The following is a 19432-nucleotide window of genomic DNA, read 5'->3' on the forward strand; positions in this document are numbered from 1 at the left end:
TAGGACACTGATGTAGGACTGTGATGTGCTTATGTCTCAGAGTTTGGATATATTTCTATCAGTTGTGTTTATTTCTTCAACTTGTTTTATTGAGAACTGTGGATGACTGGCCTTGGAAATGCTGATGGACTGAACTGTGGCTGCACAGTGTGACACCTGCCATTAGCAGCTGTTTGTTCCTTCCCACGCTAGGTCATATGAGAGCTCTGTGCAGTCCAGGAGCAGACAGAAGCCCCCATCTCCTGCCCCATTACCTGTGTGGGTACTGGGGTAGAGTCTCCTCCTCCCACAACCAGCATCTGCATGCAGGTGGCTGAGGAACTGAACATGACTATTTTGTCAGCACAATGTGCCCTCTCCAGGTAGGGCCACTGAGACATCACATCATACTGTGTGCACCAGGGTAGGACTTTCTGTGCCAGCAGAGCTATTATCATTTCGACTAACACTGTTAATAGGCTGACAAAACACTGTCTACAACAAAAGTTCTCTTGGCCCAGCTCTCTGTGAGGAGGTGAGATGGACTTTTGCTCTCCAGCCATCACATCTCCACCAGAAACACGCTGCTCTATAGCCTGAGCACCACTGCTTTACAAAAGGCATCCAAGTAAGAGCAGTGCCTAATTTCCCATCTGTTTCTCATTTGCTTGGATCTTCACACTCTTAAGCTGGAGAATGAAATGGATGACCTTGATCTGCCTTCTTTTCATTATGCTGTAGGATTTGCTGCTCTCGTTGCTTTGGGAAGCATTTTTGCGACAGATTCTCGACAGCCACTTCTAATTGAGTACTGCCATTTTCAAAGTTGCTGCCAGTTGAAAAATGTACACCCAAGTCTCTTCATAGGGATTGCTTAAACACCCAGCCCTCAAGTGGCTGCAGGTTGGATATGAGGAAGAATTCATTTTCTGGAGGAGTGGTGATGCAGTGGCACAGGCTGCACAGGGAGGTGGTGGTGCCACCATCCCTGGAGGTGTCCAAGAACTGTGTAGATGTGGCACTGAGTGATATGGCTTAGTGGGCAGTCTTGATGGTAGGTGGATGGCTGGGTGAGGTGATCTGAGAATCACTGAAGTTGGGAAAAGAACTATGGCACTGTGATTTGAAGGTGAGGTGACATTTGGGAATTAGCTCATTTCTGCTTTGATGTGCATATATATATGTGTATATATATGTATATTTTCCCCTAATGGAGTGAGCTACTAGGCTGTCTCTCTCCATAAAGGAATGCCTTTCTTTAGCTTTCTCTGATGGACTAATAGATAACGCATTTATTTCTGGCACATGCTTTTATTGGCACGCTGACATCTTTTTTAATATTCTTCCCACCTCAGGTCTCTCCATCAATCCGGGGTCCTCACACAGAGCCTTTTTAAAACACACCTCAAAGCAGAAGTCAGGTTAATATGTTTTTCCCTCTATAAAGAGGGACCATCTCTCCCAGGCTTCCTTAGTCTTATACAAAGGTTCGCACGAAGCCAATCTGAATTCCCTTTCAAGACTCAAAATATGTTTAATCAGAAAGGTATGGTTTTGTAAGTAGATTAATGCAAGACTGATGCTCTGCAGACAAAATCCTGTAATGATTAACATGTGGCATCTCAGACAAGTTCACACTGTGATAGCTGTGTGAATTGCTCAGCAGCTTGCTTGGTGCAATTGAGAGAAATTAGGACAGCCTGAAGCTCACTGTGATTGTCACATACTCCATTGACACCCATGTCTGACTTTTTTTCTTCCCTGTGTCTTTCTAATATTTCTGGCAAGGGGAAGGAGGTCTTGGAGCCTTGTCCTGAGCTCTTTGCAAATCCCTTTCAGATGTGGGTGGGAGGGGAGCAGGGCCAGGCTGCCTGGCTCAGCCTCCTTCTGCCTGGGCTGGCCTCCCTTGCTCAGCCCCACGCACGTCCACCCCCTTTCTTCCAGCCCCAAAATGTGTGTGCTGGATCTTGCAGGAGCCTCACCAAGCAGGGAGGGTCACCTGAGGCACCTGCTGTGTTTTTCTCCCATATTGAGGAACACCAAGGAGGGCCTTGAGGACCACTGCACTCCATAGGTCTCCTAGTGAGCACTGTCTGTCTCTCCTGCCCTATTGCCTTCATCAGCAGAGGAACTCCCTGCTTGGGCATGGTGACCTGTCATCCCCCTGCACCCTACCTCAGCCCTCCCAGCCCTGATGACTGTCAGTCTCCAGCAGAAGCTGCATCTTTATTCAATGCATTTTGGAAGAGGCCCCAGATTCTGGTGCCTGCCTGCACCCTGGGAACATTAGACAAGGTGCAGCACAAGCACTTATACCAGCTCAGTTAATCTAAGCACTGCAGGGAATGTAAACTGGGGTCCTCCGTGTGGAAATTCCTGATGCCATCAAGTGTGCTGCACTGAATTAAAAATATCCATCTTATTAACAAAGGCAAATAATGACAAGCAGATCTTATTATTTTATTGGGTTAGAGTTAAATATTTGACCAATAATGAAAAACTATTTCTGATGGATTTCTCCCTGTTCTCTTCAATCTGTTTCTTTTAAAGAGTATATATATGCATGGTTTTGGTGTTTGTTTTTGCTTAAGTTTTGCCTCCTGCCAGGTTTCCTGGTGGTTGGAGCAGAGGGAAATCATTACAGGTCATACTTTATTATTTCTGTGATTACTGTAGCTCTGCTTGATGTGTGGTTAGAGAAGAGAAATCCTCCAAGGATCCCTCCCTCATCCCTTCTTACTTCTCTGTACTGAAGTACCTGGCATTCACTCAAACTGGCAGTGGGATTAGGATAGAGGACTAAAACTTGTGTGAAGTGGATGGGGCTGTTGGCAAAACACTGGGCCCTGGAGAAAAGTTTGAACTGGGAAAAGAGAGAAAGCCCTCATTCACCTTGATCAGGAAAAGACTGGGAAATGTGTTAGCAGCATGGATGCTGGCATCTGAAGCCCTCTTCAACAGCTTGCTGTAGAAACTCTACTCAGGCATCCATGGGCCTGTGAGAACAGCAGTTTCTCCTGAACTGATAGCATTAGAGGCTTCAGCCACTACTGGAGTCACTCTGGGTTTCCAACTTTCTCAATAAATGTGAGAACCCAAGGGAAGACCTTGAGACTACTGGGGGGGGGAGGAGGGGGAGGAATGGTTTCATGTGAAGGCCTGGAATTAGAGAAGGGTCAGGGCTGTGGGGCAAATTCTGTTTTTATTCATCAAAACACTTTAGCTTTGCTTGATCTGTCATCGCCAGCGTAGCAGGAGTGAAAGGGAATTCCCAGTGAGTTCCCAAAAGGAGCAATGTGTTGGATATGGAAATGGGCACCAAGGGCTGCAGGCCAGTACAAAAGCATTGGTTTTACCTAGAAGGTGCTGCCTGATGCCTGGGGCAAGCAAGCTGCTGGTAAGATCTGAGCATCACACCACTCCCCAGGCACTTGGGCACTTCCAACCACTTTGTTAGACAGAGCAGCATCTGAAAGCATGTACAGGAAAAAGTCTCTTGCTTTGCTCTTTGATCCCAGTTTGTCTACCCTGATACAAGTATTACAGCCCATTCTGTGAGATGATGGGAACATCAGGGTTTTGCTTTTGTTTGGGAAGGAAAAGCAGGTTTCACCCCACTCCTGCCATTTCTCACCAGCTCCTGATTCCCTTCTTCTGGGGTATTTCCTGACCCATGTTGGCTTCAGCCTCAGCTCCATGCTGAGAAATGAAATTATTTATTAAGCATCAGTTCTCCTTGCAAAAGACAGCACTGGAGAAGCAGCAGTTGGTTATCAACCCTAACTAAAGTGAAGCAGCCACACTGACCTAAAGGTGAGAGGTGTGGTTTCCTGTCACCACTACGCCTTGAAGGGTGGCAACATCACTTCCACAAAAGTGCCTTTTCCTCTTCTGACGATTTCTTTCTCCCATGTGCTGATGTCAGTGGTTTCATGCTTGAGGTTATCATTTCCTAGACGTGTGTTGAGCAAGCCCATCTCTGTGGGGCTGTCACTGGGAGCAGGAATGGACCTCACTGGGGAGATGAGGTTTGCTGTGGAGTTGGCAGGAGAAGAGGGATGGGAGCCTGAAGAGCTTCCCAAGGCTGGGCTTTAATGCTAGCATTGCACATCTGTTTTACAAGACAGGTGCTTTGAGTTAATTCTATACAGGCTGCTGTCAGGGATGCTTCAAGTCTGTGTATATAGCTGCTCACATGTCTGCTCTTTGCATTCATTGAGTAAGGGGCATAGGGTGTTTACAGGTTAATGGATTTTCAAGCTGAAGTGTTTGCTGATAGCATTCAGGGCATGGAAATTAGGTCCAGAAACCTTATCAGAGACAAACCATCTTGTGATGTCCTTCTGTGGAAGCCCAAGTTATTAGCTTCTTAATTTGTTTACAGTGATAGACCTACAGTAACACATTAATGTGCGTGCAACTAATTGGGATGTGCCCCAGTGCAAGGACAATATTGGATAATAAACCTCTTCAGGAATGTCCTTCTGAATGATCTGCTGGCTGCTTGCATAGTTTAAATGCATTGTTTCATGTCTGAAATTACGACCACCCTGAACCCCACCTAACCCCAGAGGTTCTCCAGCACAGAGGAGGTGAGGACAGGCTAAGGACCATCTTGCCTGGCTGGGTAGGTTGTGGGCATCCACCTGGGCAGAGGAGACCACAGCAGCACATACAGTGATTGCCTTGCCCAATGTATTGCTGAGCTCTGAGGGTGGCCTGCTGAGCCAACCCTGAACATTCCACTGAGCTGCAGAGGCCAACCTGGTATTAATTCACCTCAAAGAGCAGGTTGAAGTTGTTAAAATATTTTGCAGGTGGTTTCTTGAACTCATGGTGCAGCTGGATCCAGCCTAAAGGGCAGGAAAAAAGAAAAAAGGGGAGAGAAGAAGCAAGTTCTGATGAAATACAAATTAAAATAACTCATGGAAGAGAAAGAAAATCTGGTTTCCATCTCTACAACAAAGCCAAGCAACGCATCAAGCTGGAAAGGAGAGATGTCAGCCAGGCAGTGCTGGGGATTTTATTGCTTTAACACAAGTGCTTTGCCATGGCCCTGGGTGCTGCCCTAACAGCTGCAAGGTGACACATGGGGGTACAAGATCTCCATGGGCCTCATGCTTGTGGGCAGCACCAGGGATGAGGAAGGACGTGAAGTGGAGGTAAATGAGTCCCCAGGCGAAGGTGGGTTTTGCTCCCATGTGGGTCTGAGATCCAGCTGTGCTTCCATGCCCCAGCACAAATAAGGTGTTCAGGTTTTGCATGACTCTATTCTGCATGGAAACATTCCAGGCACTGCAGCATTCCTTGCCACTGAAGCCAAATCCTTTGTTTTTGTTCTTTTTAGTGGTTAGGCAGCCAGTGTGATACCAGGGGCACCCCAATGGGCAGTGAGTGAAGGGATGTGCCAGACCTTACCTCTTCAAGAGCTGCCAGTGGGCAGATCTCTCACAACGTGCCTTGGGATCCCCTGAATTCAGTGGTGCTCCCAGATGTGCGCATGCACCAAAGATGTTGGTCTTCCTCTGGGGAGAACAATGCAAACCCAAAACTGATCATGTGGGTTTTTCCACTCCACAAGACCTCGTGCTTGGCAGTAAAAGGTCAGGCGGAGGAGAGCAAAAGGGGAGACAGTGGTGGTTATAGCATTTGTTCTCCCAAACAACTATCACGCGTGCTGATGCCCTGCTTTCCAGGAAGTGGCTGTGTATCTGTATGCTGGTGGGAAGTAGAGAATTAATTAATTCCTCTTTCTGCCTTGCTTGCGCACACAGCTTTTGCTTTCCCCACCAAACTGTGAGCATGTCAGGATTCTTCCTTCTGACTTTTTTTCCTCTTTTCTCCCCATCCCATGAGAGAGAAGCATGAGTGAGCAGCTGGGCAGGCATTTGACTGATGGCCATGGCCAACCTACCACCAGCACTGGCTGGGGTGCCAAAGCTCACCAGCCTAATTCAGTCTGAAAAGAGGAAAGGATAGGAAAATCATGTGAGAAAGGGCAAATGAAATAAGCAAGTTTATGAGCAAGCCTACTGCTGCAGAAACCAGCTCTGGTCACCAATGGCTTTGTGGTGCACATCTGTCAGATGTGTGCTATGTCAAACTGTGGTTTTGTTTCTGTGGGACTGCAGTGTGACCTGTGGACAGGACTACTATTTCTTGAAGCCCAGCTGCAGAAACATGAGTACAAGTGTTGGGATGTAGAGTAACCATCAGCTTCTTTAGGTGTCATTTGCTTCAATCTATAGGCAACTGCCAAAATGGTGGAGGCTGCTTCCCTGGTTTTCCCAATACAGTCTGTTTATGGCCCCACCTCTTTTTTTCCTCATATTTGGAAGGCCACCAAAGCCCCCCAGATTCTGCTTATTTATGCCTAAGACAGTTTGGAATGTGTTAGATGAGTCTAGAAATGCTGCTATGCTGAAAGATAGACGGGTAAACACCTCTGAGCTAGAGCATCTTTTTAAGTGGGGGGGATAAAGAGATTTATAACTTGAGTTATTTTAGGATAAATTCTTGCCCTCTATCATCAATTACCTGTGGGATCATGATAGTGATGCAGCTATAGTCTATCCACAAAACTCAGTCCAGATGCAGTGCATCTTTGCAATGAGGGCTTGATGAGCATCTTCATCTGAGCATGTACTACTAGCAGCACAACATGGGAAAAGAAGGGCTATGGTGAACTGTAGAACAGCAGGCCTTTCCCCAAGATATTAGCAGAGCCTTTCAGGAGGGGGAGGCTGATGCAGACATGTCCCATACTGTGCTGGAAATTGCTGTTCTGTTATGAATCCTGTTGTTTCAGTAAGTCTTCAACCCAGGACAACTATGCTGAGTCAGCAGTTTCTTTTACTTTTGCTCTTTCTTTCCTGAGTTAGTAATTTCAGTTGCACAATCAAAGTTTATTGCTGCAACCAGTGATAGTGCATCAAGAAACGAAAGATCAGGGTGCATTTGGACTGTCAAAATGTGTTCCCCTACTTTAATGCCTGTGTCACCTGAGACATTGGGAATGGCATAGCCACAACGCAGCCATGAGAGGTGAGAAGATGAATGACTGAACCTGGCCCAGCAAGAGCAGTGACTTCAGGCTGGTTCAGTCACCCAAACTCACGGGATTAGTTTAGCCCTTTACCATGAAGCAAACATCCTAGTTCCTATGCAGCACGTAGCAGAACATTACCAGGGTAGAGATCTCCTCTTCCTCTGTCTTGGTGCCAACCCAGGTCACAGCTGAGTGCTTGAAAGGAGAACACAGAAGTGGATCTCAAAATCCCCACTTATTTTTAGTTTAAGCCTTTTAGAGTGCTATGTTCCAAGTGCAGAAGCAAGGATCTCTGCACTGGCCTGGCTGGGGCTGGCTGTGGATTTCCATCTCCACTCTATGCAAAGCGACACTGCTCTTTCTCCAATGGCCTTGCAAAGTGATGTGGTCTCGGCAATCACACAGCTGAGCGAGGATGTGCAGCCAGGGATGGGGCCTGGTGACAGTGGCTCATCCACACCTCAGAGGGGACAGCAGGTGGTGAGACAGTGGGAGCAGAAGGCTCTGCCCGTTACCTACCGACAGCTCTCGCTTGGCTTGGGTGAGTCACTTCCTTCCACACAATGCAAACTGGCACAGATTTCAGTGATGGTGAAATGTAAGAGTGATATGTACAGGGTATGAGAGAAGTGGTGGTCAGGTGGTGGGGACTGTGTCCATGGGTTGAGGAATTGGTTCAAAGAGACCTCAGCAAGAGGTTGTGTTACACCAATACCGACTTGGGCATCAACACCACCCACCAACTGCTTGTCCTCACAGCTCCTCCTGATTCTTCATCTCTTCTTTCAGTCATGCACCATCACTTTGCTGCTCATTAATGTGGATTTAATCACCACATAGTGTTTCACCTCATCTCACAGGGGACAGATCCTGAAGCTAACATTGAACTAGGGATTTCCTTTCCTTAGGAAGGAGGTTTACTTGCACTAGAAACCACCTCATGCCCAACCCCAAAGTGCAGCCATACCAAATCACTCATTGCTAAACTTCTTTCAGGAACAGAGCTCTGTGGATGTGGTAGCTCTGAGCAAGCACACGAGAGCTGCTGAACATCCTAGCTTGTGGGATTTTTTTTGAGGAACCATTCAAATTACCACATCAGAGTTCTCATAAGTCTATAAAAACTGAGCAAATAGGAAAAACCTATCGGAGAGCGTACCAAAGCAGGAGGCAGAAAGTAAGTTCCTTCAGTTCTCCACTGCCCTCCATCTGATGAGGCTCTAGGTTAGCCACAAGACATTTGCCATGAAAATCAAAGACAGATGCAGAGGAGATGGCAACTCAAGTGATATGAGCACCTTCAGTATTTCAGACAAGACTGGCTTTGCCTCAGCTGCTACTACAACCTTTCAGATTAGTGGTAAGGCTTCTTTTTATTCAATTCATTGATGCAGATTTTATTGGGTCTATGAAGAAAACCACATAAAGATGAAATTTTCTATTTGCATTGAAAATGAAATGTGTCCTTTTTTTAACAGATATTAAAAAGTGTAATTGTTCTTTCTGGCTGAAGCTGAGCATCAGAAAATAGTTTTCCTTCCCTGCTTCAAGAAATGCCTAATTGCACTGAGACAATTTCATGTCTTAACAGTTAAGATACTGGAATCACCAGATCCAATTTGAAAAAGTTTCTCAGTTTTTAGCTGAATATAAATATTTTATTGCTGACTCAACCATCCTATTGGAAAACTAATTAAGCCATTGTACTCTTCTAAAGCTACAACTTAAAACTACTCACTACATTACTTTGGGGAAAAAAGAAACATTCAATTAAGGGTAAATTATTGCATGTCTGAAGTAATTATTAGCACTTCTGAAATACTTCCCCCCCACCCCCCCTTTTTTTCCCCCTAAATGGCAGAATTCAAATTCAACAAAGTATTTTGTTTCTTTTATCTTTGCTGGTGACTATTTGCCTTATATGTTACGACCTGTTTTCATCTGTTCTGCAGTTCAGTTTGTTATTGATTTTTCATTTGTTTTGATGTATGCATGGATCACTGTTGGAGACACGTGCGTGCAGTGCTCTGGGGAGGGAGAACCTGTACTTTGAGCAGCCCTCCTTGAATGGCAGCAGCCTGGGACATAGATATGGGAGGGAGACAGGGTTCATTGGTGCAGAAGGAGAAGTGCCATGTTGACACCGTCACAGGCTGGGTTAGGTCTAGATGGTAGTAAGCGTGTTAGGGCAGCTATGGGGAAGATGCTGACAGTGGATCACAATGCACAATCAGTGCAGGAGGCAGAGAAAGGCTGCCTGCCTGGCTTATCAGACCTTGAAGGAGAGTTTAGGGTCCTAAGCCTGAAGTGGTTGGAAACAAGTAGAGATTGTGGCAGAAGAGACATCAGGATTTCTGTCCTACTTCTGTTGATTTGTAGAGCCTCAAATCCGGAGAAAGCCATCCACATGCTGTACTCGGACTGCCCTTGTCATCTACCTGCTGCTGCTCACAGTTGGCCAGGTGCTGTTGGCGTACAAAGGTATGCATCCACCCCGCTTGTAGCCTCCATCCACCGTTTGGAAGCCTGGGCAGCTTTGCTGGCTGCTCTGGGACAGCACAAGTGTAGGTGATGAGCTCAGAGATGGGAAATCTCTGCAGGAGCACAGCTGCACACAAGGCAAAGTAGCTGCTTCTGCAGGAAGCTCATCCCCAACCCCTATATGTTCCATGCATCTGGGCCAAATATCTGCACTCCTGGCTGACCAAGCAATTCCCAGCCAGATGAAGTTGTATATTCACTGCATGGACATTTTGTTTCCACAGTGTTTAAGATGAAGGAGGAGATACTGAAATGTCAGGAAAATAATGCCTTCCATGCTGAAGAGATGATAGGAAGATCCTATGCCGACAACCTTCTCTTGGAGAAAAACTCCACAGAGAGGAACATGGGACGTGAAGAAAACTGGAGGAGACACTTAGAAAAGGAAATCACCGTAATTAAAAGCAGCAATGCAAACCTGATGATGATGATGAGCAACATCACCCTGCTTGCAGGTACGGCTCAGTTTCTTCATGGTGACTGTTTGGTGGGGAGGAATGGCTCTGCTGCACCACCTGCTGAACCAGGGGAAACCTAGTTCTGAAGGAATAACTGTGGCAAGATTTGGTCTCGTTGTCATGCAGTTAACAATGCTGCAGTGCACCGGGTCCTGACTACAGAAAAATAACCACTATGTATTTGTTTCAGGGCGTCCTGGATACAAAGGAGAACCTGGTCCACCAGGTATGTGGGTAAATGAACTGTAAACAACAACTTCTCTCTTCTTTTATTTTTTTTTTCCTGAGAGACATAAGGTGAGGATTTGAGATTTCAGTTGCTAGATCCAGATCCTACTAAATGCACAACCCCCCTGTGCCCTGTCACAAGGAGAACTGCTGCACACTTTGATTTCTTGGACGCTTCGGCTTGCCTGAGTGCTCCCATGGTTGTTGCTGACCACAGTTTTGTTTCCATCTGTTTCCACTTTGTTTCCATTTGTTTCCACTGTTACCTTGCAAGAGAAGCTAAGGGTGACAGAGAAACCATGGCTGGTCGTTGTCTGCAGTACCCTTCCCAAATCCTCATCTGAGAAAAGAAAGGACCATGGAGGAGATAAAACATTTACAAAGGGTTTATGTGTATCCTGCCACTGGGTTTTCTGCCCCAGGCACAGCAGGACCTGGTGCACAACTCTAGAACAATTCAAACACAATTCCTGAGTTCCTGCTCTTTAGGGGCCCCAGCTGAACTATGCATATAATGAGTAGTGACTGATTTGTGATGGAACGGTACCAGTCATAGGAGATAAATGTCTGCAGTCTGTGAGGATGCGGCAAGACCTGATCTCATGTTGGCTCTGTGCTGAGAAGAAGTTGGACTCAGCATTTTCCAAAGAAACTCAAGTTCCTGTGATCCTGTAATGATCTAAAATTCACCCCTTGTTAGGTCAGGTCTGTATCTCATCCATTCTCAGTTCTTGGCTATGTTGATGAGCTTTTCCAAGGGGGGGTGAATTAAAGAAAAATAATTTTCCATGTCTTCCTGGCTGCATTCACAATGTTGAAACACCACATCCTGCCAAACGTTAATACAGTTCATCAGAGCTCAATAACTTAGTGCTTGTTCAAGAAAGATCTCCCCAGAGGTCCATGTGGGTGGGCAGGTGGCCTGGCTTGGCTGAAGCACAGCTGGTCCCTGCCCAGCACACCCAGCCCAGCTCCATGGACCCTTCTTGGGTGCCTGTGCTCACCTCTGCCAGCTGCACACCAGTCTCAGTGGTGACCGAAGGCACATGTACAAAGGATGATGAAAAAATTCACCTATCCTTCTCAACCATTATTATGAATAGATGATGTGTATCAGCTGATATATGTGTCTCACATCTCAGGGCTGCAGGGACCACCAGGGATAAAGGGAGACCGAGGAATTCAAGGTAAGGCTTTTCTAACATCTGAATAACCTCTGTGGATGAGCATAACGTGGCTTTATGGATTATTTTAAGGGTAGCCTTCAGTCAAGTTGCAAGTCAGCAGGAATGTCACTAGAGTTGAAAGAAATAAGCCTATATAAAATCAGTGCAAACAAAAGCAAAACTCAGCTGGAAAAATACTTGTTTTAAAAGTGAGCTTTTAGTGCCGTTGCACTGGCCATGGTGGGCAGACATCCTCTGCCCCAACACCTCTCTCTAGTACATGGGGAGCTGAGTTTGTCTTGTGCTGTGTGGCCTCCTGCTGACATTAATGAGACATGATACCTAATGCAGCATCATAGGTGTGGTGTTGTCCCTGCAGGCTTACAGGGACTGCAAGGCAGTAAAGGAGATCGTGGTCCTGCTGGCCCAAGGGGTGAACAAGGAGAAAAAGGAATAAAAGGACAGGCGGGAATTCCAGGTAAGGCATCTCTGGAGGCATTTAGGGTCAGGCTGGATGCAACACTAGGCAGCCTGGTCTAGAGGTTCCAACCTCATGGCAAGGGGTTGGAACCAGATGATCTTTAAGATTCCTTTTAACTTAAGCCATGCTATGATTCTTCACTATCCCAGCAATATCCCAGAGGGCAGCTGGGAGAAGGAGACATGGAAAACATTGACTTTACACCATGGAACAGTCCTTATAAAGTTAGCTTTGCCTAAGGAAAGGCACAGATCTTGAATTAGCAGCCTATTCCAGACTAGCACAGTAGCACTTTCACGGTACAAAATAATACAACATAATTTATGTGCAGAAGCACACGTTAGTTCTCACTATAGCAAAACCTACCTCTGAGAATTTTATCTTGTTTTAAAAGCCAGGCTTATATACCTTAAGTAGAAGAGTCTTGCACCATGTTTCTCCCAAGCAGCACGTATTAGTGGTATATCCTGAATAAACCACATTCAACTCTCTTGCTTGGGATGCACCTGGAGAGGAAAGGCTGAATGCAGCACAGCAAAAAGAAGCTGTATGTGGTGCAGCTGAGGAAGGACATTTGGATGAGCTGGCTAGAGATTCCTCAGAAGTATCAGAACCCACAAGAGCTAGCACAGGTCCAGATTTTAAAAAGGGAAAGTGGGAGAAATAGCCAAAGGTGAGGTCTTAGGGATAATTCTGGAGCAGAAGCATGAAGGAGATATCACTCTAAATTAAACAACTTAAAGTAATTCAGCTCTATTGGAATATACTGAGAAGTCTAAGGACAGATGTGGCAATTGCTTGAAAGCACAGGAGTACCATAAGATGTCCTCCATCTCCACCACAGCTAGAGGAAGCAAACATTATAGACAGAAGTAATGGAGGTTTAACTAGGGAAGAAAACCTATTTCAGGGCAGGGATACTTTGGGAATAGACTGGGGAGTTGCAGTGGGATTATTTACCAATGAATGGTAAATGTGGGTATGAGGCCAATCTCTGCCACTGATGCAGCTGGAAGGGGGTGCTATCTGGTTTCTGAGATGATGAATATTTGATGATGATGGTGACGATTATTATTATTATTTACACTTCCTGTGCTTCTTGGTAGGGCAGAAAGGTGAAATAGGCCAGAAGGGCAATCCAGGGAACCATGGACCCATGGGTCCTCCAGGACACCAGGGAGTGCCAGGACAGCCAGGCTTCAATGGTAAGTGCAGGAGACACAGCACAACCTGCCACCAGCATGTGAATACTGTGGTGCAGGACTGTTCTTGCTGAAGCATTTGGTTAAATCCTGCTAGCACTGATGCTAGGATGTTGTTACAGGTAGCGCAGGGGAACCTGGACGTCCTGGGCAGAAAGGAGAAGCAGGTAAGCAGAAAGGAGGTGCAGTTTTTTCTATAGGTATGAGACTGTTAAAGAAAGATTTCTTTAAGAGTGGCATTGCCAGGGTGGTCCACCATTTGGAAGGACCTAGCATGCGTTCTGCCTCCTCTGGGACAACTCAGTCCACATAATGCAGAGTTGGTGACTGAGCTATCTTTCATTTTCTTTCTTCATGTTTTGACTGCTCTTCACATGTGCTGTTGTTTATCACCTCCAAGGCTCAGCTGGACCTCCTGGCCCCCCAGGACCTCCTGGCCCAAGCAGCCCTGGGCAGAAGGGGGAGAAAGGGGACCTTGGGCCCAAGGGCTCTCCAGGTACCAAGCTACTGACATCCATACCCCTTGGCACTCCTATACTGGCTTCAGTTCGTGTGATGGCTTCATCTTTGCTGTTTTGTTTTTAATTTCAGGAATGACAGGCAATATGGGACCCAAAGGTGAAAAGGGAGACAGAGGAGTACCAGGTAAAGAAGAATGAAAAAGGTCTGTGATCAAAAGCATGTGTTGTGCAAAGTATGGGGATGGGATCGGAGCAACAGGGAGGCAGTTTATTGAGTTCTGCCCTCCTGGCTCCATGCATCCCAGGATGTGATGGTGAGCACCAGCCCCCTGCCTGGCTGCTGTGGGGTAGCTGCTCATTGGCAGGTTTGTTTCAGGCATCTGCAGCATGTACTAAGAAGTGATGTTGCCGGCATTTTTACGTAAACAGAAAATGCACAAACAAAGCAACGGTTTAAGATGAACCAATAAATAAATAAATGAAAATCCAACCTCCCTCCCCTGGCACTACAAGCAAATTTTACAGGCTATAAATCTGGTGGAAGACTGACTAACAAGCACCTGTCTTGGCCTGTAGCACTGAAGGCAGAGGTCTCTTAAGAGGCCAGCTTGGAGTGCTTAGCTCAGACCTTTTCTCTGACCTTCCACCTGAAGAAGTTGACCTCACAACCCTGGGCACCCAAAAACCCAGGGTAATGTCCTGGTGTATTTTCTTTTTCACTCTGAGTTTACGTAGTGCACACTGTCAGGTCCAAGTGCTGCACCCTCCTGCATGCACTGATACCTGGATGCCACAGAGCCACCTGGCCCAACATTATGTACTTATATGTATGCTGCACCTGGGTTTATGTGCCTAGGCTTTCTACATGGTCAGTGAGGATCACTTGAAAGTCCAGTCTTTGTTCTATCAGTGAAATTTAAGATGTGATACAAATGACCAGAAATCAATCCACTTCAGAAGGCAACTTGCACCATCTTTATTTTCTGAATGGGTGAGGTCCTCCCTGAACACAGTGGGAAGTAAGAATCCTACTTGACTAATAGATGCCTGTAGTGCAGACTGCTAACGTGGACTCGGTGAAATTCATCATCAGTACATGTTTCCACAAACATTTTAAATCATATAAGTATTTATCTTTCTTTCTTCTGCTGATTGTAGGTATTGAAGGGCAAAAAGGAGTAAAAGGAGACCAGGGACCACCAGGTAAACATTCATTTGACAACACTAAATATTCTGATAATGATTAAGAATGGTACTTTATATGTCGTGTTCCCATTCTCAATATGAAATGCCTATCATGCTTCTCGTCTGGGAAAGGACAATGGCATTTCTGCTTTCCATACAGGCATCCAAGGTCCAATTGGTCAAAAAGGAAGCAAGGGTGATTATGGCAGTAAAGGTCTAAAAGGTGAACCAGGAGTAAAAGGAGCCAAAGGAGACCAGGGAAATCCAGGTAAGGCTGTTTGCTGTGGTGTCTGTGGAGCTAATGGGACATTTGGGCTTGACACCGTATATCACAGACATGGCATAGATTGGCACAAGCTACACCTGGAGTACATTTACAGGAAGAACTCAACAGAAAGATCAGTCTTTCCAAAAGTTGAATCTGAAGAGTATTGCATTTACAGCTTGGGGACCTTTCTAAAGATATGCAAGTAAACAGATACATTGGATTTTCTCAACTCTACCTTCTTCTTTGCGGTCTACAAAGACATCTTGCAATATGCACTGTGCCACTGAGATTTACCTGGCAGTTAGGAACACAAGGACTATTTAACAAAGCCTCTCTTAATTGCTGAATAAAACAGAACAAAAAAGCCCACAATAGTTCAAAAGGGACAATACTACAAAAACTCACAATCCTTACGCTGTTCCTTTACAATCACAGAATGCTTTCCAAAACCCTAAGACCTGTATTTAAAAAGCTTTCAATTAACAGTAAAAGAACCCTCAGACAAAAAGCAACCTGCAGCCCATCTGGGTCTCCTCTGTGCACTCCTTTCCTGGACCTTTGTCTCTAGGAGGAAGGTGGAGGAGGAGAATAAGTCTGTGGGTGATTTGCAGCTCTCCTTCCCTAGAAGGAGGTGGCAATAGGTGCTCTGTGGTGGTAGCTTTCTGGTGATAGAGCTCATCATGTCTTTTCAAGCACAGGCACTCTCTTGGGGAGAGAGTCAGCCACTTCAGTGGGTTCTTTCCACACAGAGACCCACCCAATTACTCAATAAAAAGTAATAACAGGATCTTTCCCCAAGCAACAGTCAAATAACTGTTTGTTTTTTCATCTTGGAACAGGTTCTCCAGGAACGAAAGGCAACAAAGGAGAACAGGGAGGAGGTACTGCACTTTTATTTTCTCTTCTGCCACTTGACTCTGGTATCACAGCTAACAGATCAGGCACACAGCAGAACAGTTACCAGAGCCAAGTGATCTGAGCTGAATAATATCACTGAGCTTAGCCTCTGGAGACAGGACAGGACCCTGAAATATTCAGACCTGAGATAAAAGTAACTTCTGGTTCCACTCCAGCTGCAGCAATGGAGATGGGAACATTCGTGCAGTTTGGGCAGTCACTGCTTCTGTCTTTCCATGCGCTGCTTGCCTCCTGTCCATATGACTAGTACAGTTATTTTTGTCTCCTCTGATCCATCAGGTTCTTCCAACAACATCATACGAATCGCAGGAGGGGGCAGGAGGGGCCGTGTGGAAATCTTTCACCAATTGTCCTGGGGAACAATATGTGATGATGACTGGGACATCAACGATGCCTCTGTGGTCTGCAGAATGATGGGGTACAGCTATGCCATCTCTGCCTACACTGCAAGAGGAGGTGAGTCTTTAGCAGCTGCCCAGGCTGGGCTGCAAGGCTGTCTGCCTGGTTGGGAGATAACGTATGCCCTGCAAGAGCCACAAGCAATAGGAGAGCAAAGAGGATGGATTCAAAGGGGAAGATCAGCCCCCTTGGGACCAGGCTACATGTCATTTGCTGCTTGAACTGTGCCCAAAAGCTTGGTTTTCAGTTCACCAAATTTGCAACCCAACGCATGCATTTGGAGTAGCGCATACTAGTATTTCTTCTGTCCATTGGTGACTGTTTCTTTTGTTACTCATTGTATTTATTTTTCTTATTTCTTTCCCCAAAGGCACTGGGCAAATTTGGCTTGACAACGTGAACTGCAGTGGGGATGAACATTCAATTTACGAGTGTGACAAATCGGACTGGAGTGCGCACAACTGTTCCCACGATGAGGATGCTGGGGTGGAGTGTGTCTGATGGGACACAGGGCTGCACAGGAACCACTGCCCACTCATGTGTTCTGTAAGAACCTTGTTCATAGCATCCATCCAGCTTCTTCATACAGATGGAACCCTATTTTCCATTAATCAGCAACAATAGCAAGACTTGCAAATAACCTGAGGCATCCCAGCTGTCAGAAATCAACTGGAGCTCAGACGTGATCAAGCACATGGCTTTGCCACCTGCCTGCCACTAGCCCACCTTGCAGCAGCTGTAGAGCTGCTCTGCTTTAGCTCAGCGCAATAGGAGAGAACAGGAGAAGCCAGCAGAAAGTGCTGCAGCTTTGCTGGCCAGCCCTTAACACAGTGCTCTTGTCAGCCTGGCCTAAAGCCCGTCGTAAAAAGCGTATATCCAAGACAGAGATCATTATGTGATCTTTTTGGTATGCAAACACAAAAGTCCTTCAGCTGAGATGATGATCACAGGTCAAAATGCAGCCATACCAGCCTGGGATCCAGGTTTAGCACAGATCCTGTGTTTGACCTTGGCCAAGTCCCCTGCCTACTCTGTCAGCATTTTCTGACCTGTTCTCAGGAACAAAACCCTCACCATATCTCATGTATAAAATTAAGTGCCATCAGATCTTTAGAAATGAGATGCTCTACTAAAACAAAGAGATGACAAATAAAAGCAATAAGGGTGAACTATCAACTAACTAGCCTTTCACAGTGAAAATATGGTCCCTAAACCAAAGGCTTTTGCCTTAAAGACTTGTGTCTGAGATAATAGCTGAAAGACTCTTATAACCTAAAGTCTTCCCTTTTTTAACAGCACTGGGCCTTTGGCAGGTGACAAGAAGCATATGTATAAACATTGCATGCACATTGCAGCAACCCACTTGTTGACATTATATTTAACATGTCAGAAATGTCTGTAAGCAACCCCACATCTCTGCACCAGCATTAGCCACATCCGCACTTATCTACACAGCTTCTAGACTCACTTTTGGTGCTCACAAACCCGGATCTAAGTGGAAAAAATGAGTGGTACTGGTAAGAACAGCAGGTGACTGTATGTAAATAAAGCACTGCCACTGCTAGGGAATAAAGGATTTACAAGCTGTATTCCTGTCTTGGTGCTGTTTACATTCCCATTTTCTCATCTTTCTTGCTAATGTAGTATGTTTTGCATCAGACAAAACTGCCATAAAAGGGAAAGCAGCCATGTACCCAACGCTAACCCTTAAATCCCCCCAGAATCTCATTTTGGAACAATAGACATCAGGGAAATAGCTGCTGTGCCACAATAAAGATCAACCAGCAAGGGTTATAAGTGTGTGCTAGGGCAAAGAGCTCAGCCTGCCTGCTCCTCAGCACAGTTGAACCCAGCTATGTCCAGCAGTGACCAGGATGGGGCTGAATAATGCAGAAGTGCTCACATGGCTATGGTTCACTCTGTTCTGAGAAGGGAAATGAACACCCAAGCAGGAGCTTTGGAGGCTGTGAGCTTCCTGCTGGGTTGTAGTCTCACTTCCAGGTGCCAGAAGCAAAATTTCCAAGTCCACCTTTAGCAGATTCACATGCTCACACTAACTGACAACAGTAGAACAAGAGATAAGTTATCCAAATAGCAGGTAATATGTCAGATAAGCACTCTGTAGATCAGCGAGAGCACTGGTGAACTGTAATGGAAATGCTAAAAGTCATGACTTGAGCCAGTGATTGAGCACCTGGTGGGAAAGCAGGGTAAACCCAGGGGAACTCAGGTGTATGCAATGCAAGTGAGTGACCAGAAGGGCTGGAGTCAGGATCCGTCTCTTCCCAGACCTCATTTAAGGGCTGGCAGAAGGAGATGCAGGTATCTCTCTGGAGATCTCTGCCTGCCTGAAGCCTTCTGAAGGTAAGCAGCTTCTTTCCCTTATTTCTGTCTCTACAGCTGTTGTGTTTGAGTGAATCCTCACTTGCTGCAGCCTGGGATCTTTCTGCTCTGCTGTCATCACTGTGCTTTCCATCATGTTACACTGGCCATACACCAGTGCTCAGACCACAGCCAGCTTGCTGCAACATCAAAACCCAGCACGGCTGACAGAGGCTTATTATTGATTAAAGATGCTGCTTCCCGACACTAAGTGGAGCTCAAGGGCCACCACCCACTCTGCTCCTGCTGCTCCGGCACTGCACAGCTTCCTCATCCCAGTTCAGGCCATGCCATGCCCTGGTGGATGCATTTCAAGTACCAGCATCAGCATCCCTCCCTGCTTCTTTTTTCTCCTTGCAGCAAGACTTCACCCCCACATCCTGCATTCCAATGAGAACCAGAAGGGACGCAAATGTGCTTGTTCTCTTTGATGGGCTATAGTGCGTACCAGTCAGCCTAAAGCTGTGAGACAGGGTGAGGATTCCCAGTGACCCAAGTTGCAGCCAAGCAGTCTTCCCAGAATAGTATTGTGAAAAAGGAAAAAAATACCTCTTGTGATTCACTCTCTGGTGTGTTCTGATCTGACCTGGAGGGCACTCGTGTCCCCACATTTTCTTCTCCAGCCCAAGGGAAAGCTTATCAGGAAAGGAAAAGTGTCACATGTCACCATGTGACTGTTGTTTAGGAGTGGAAAAACCCTTGTATCCACAAAAACA

General features: G+C 46.1%; 1 protein-coding gene across 2 annotated transcripts; it reads left to right on the forward strand.

Annotated features, from left to right (window-relative positions):
• Positions 1 to 7354: 7354 nt before the first annotated feature.
• On the forward strand, positions 7355 to 17922 carry MARCO (macrophage receptor with collagenous structure). Of its 2 annotated transcripts, none has more exons than XM_072342056.1 (15): positions 7355 to 7568; positions 9407 to 9508; positions 9793 to 10023; positions 10217 to 10252; positions 11397 to 11441; positions 11800 to 11898; positions 13008 to 13106; positions 13226 to 13270; positions 13504 to 13599; positions 13695 to 13748; positions 14723 to 14767; positions 14910 to 15017; positions 15857 to 15898; positions 16215 to 16391; positions 16705 to 16975. In XM_072342056.1, exons 1-15 carry the CDS (start codon positions 7367 to 7369, stop codon positions 16833 to 16835), a joined length of 1512 nt encoding a protein of 503 aa, XP_072198157.1. In that variant the 5' UTR covers positions 7355 to 7366; the 3' UTR covers positions 16836 to 16975. The 2 variants fall into 2 exon arrangements, with proteins under 2 accessions (XP_072198157.1, XP_072198158.1); XM_072342057.1 differs by lacking the exon at positions 7355 to 7568 and adding an exon at positions 8177 to 8387 and having other exon boundaries at positions 16705 to 17922.
• Positions 17923 to 19432: the final 1510 nt, after the last annotated feature.

The sequence above is a fragment of the Excalfactoria chinensis genome, chromosome 7, assembly GCF_039878825.1.
Source record: "Excalfactoria chinensis isolate bCotChi1 chromosome 7, bCotChi1.hap2, whole genome shotgun sequence".
Lineage (NCBI taxonomy): Eukaryota > Metazoa > Chordata > Aves > Galliformes > Phasianidae > Excalfactoria > Excalfactoria chinensis.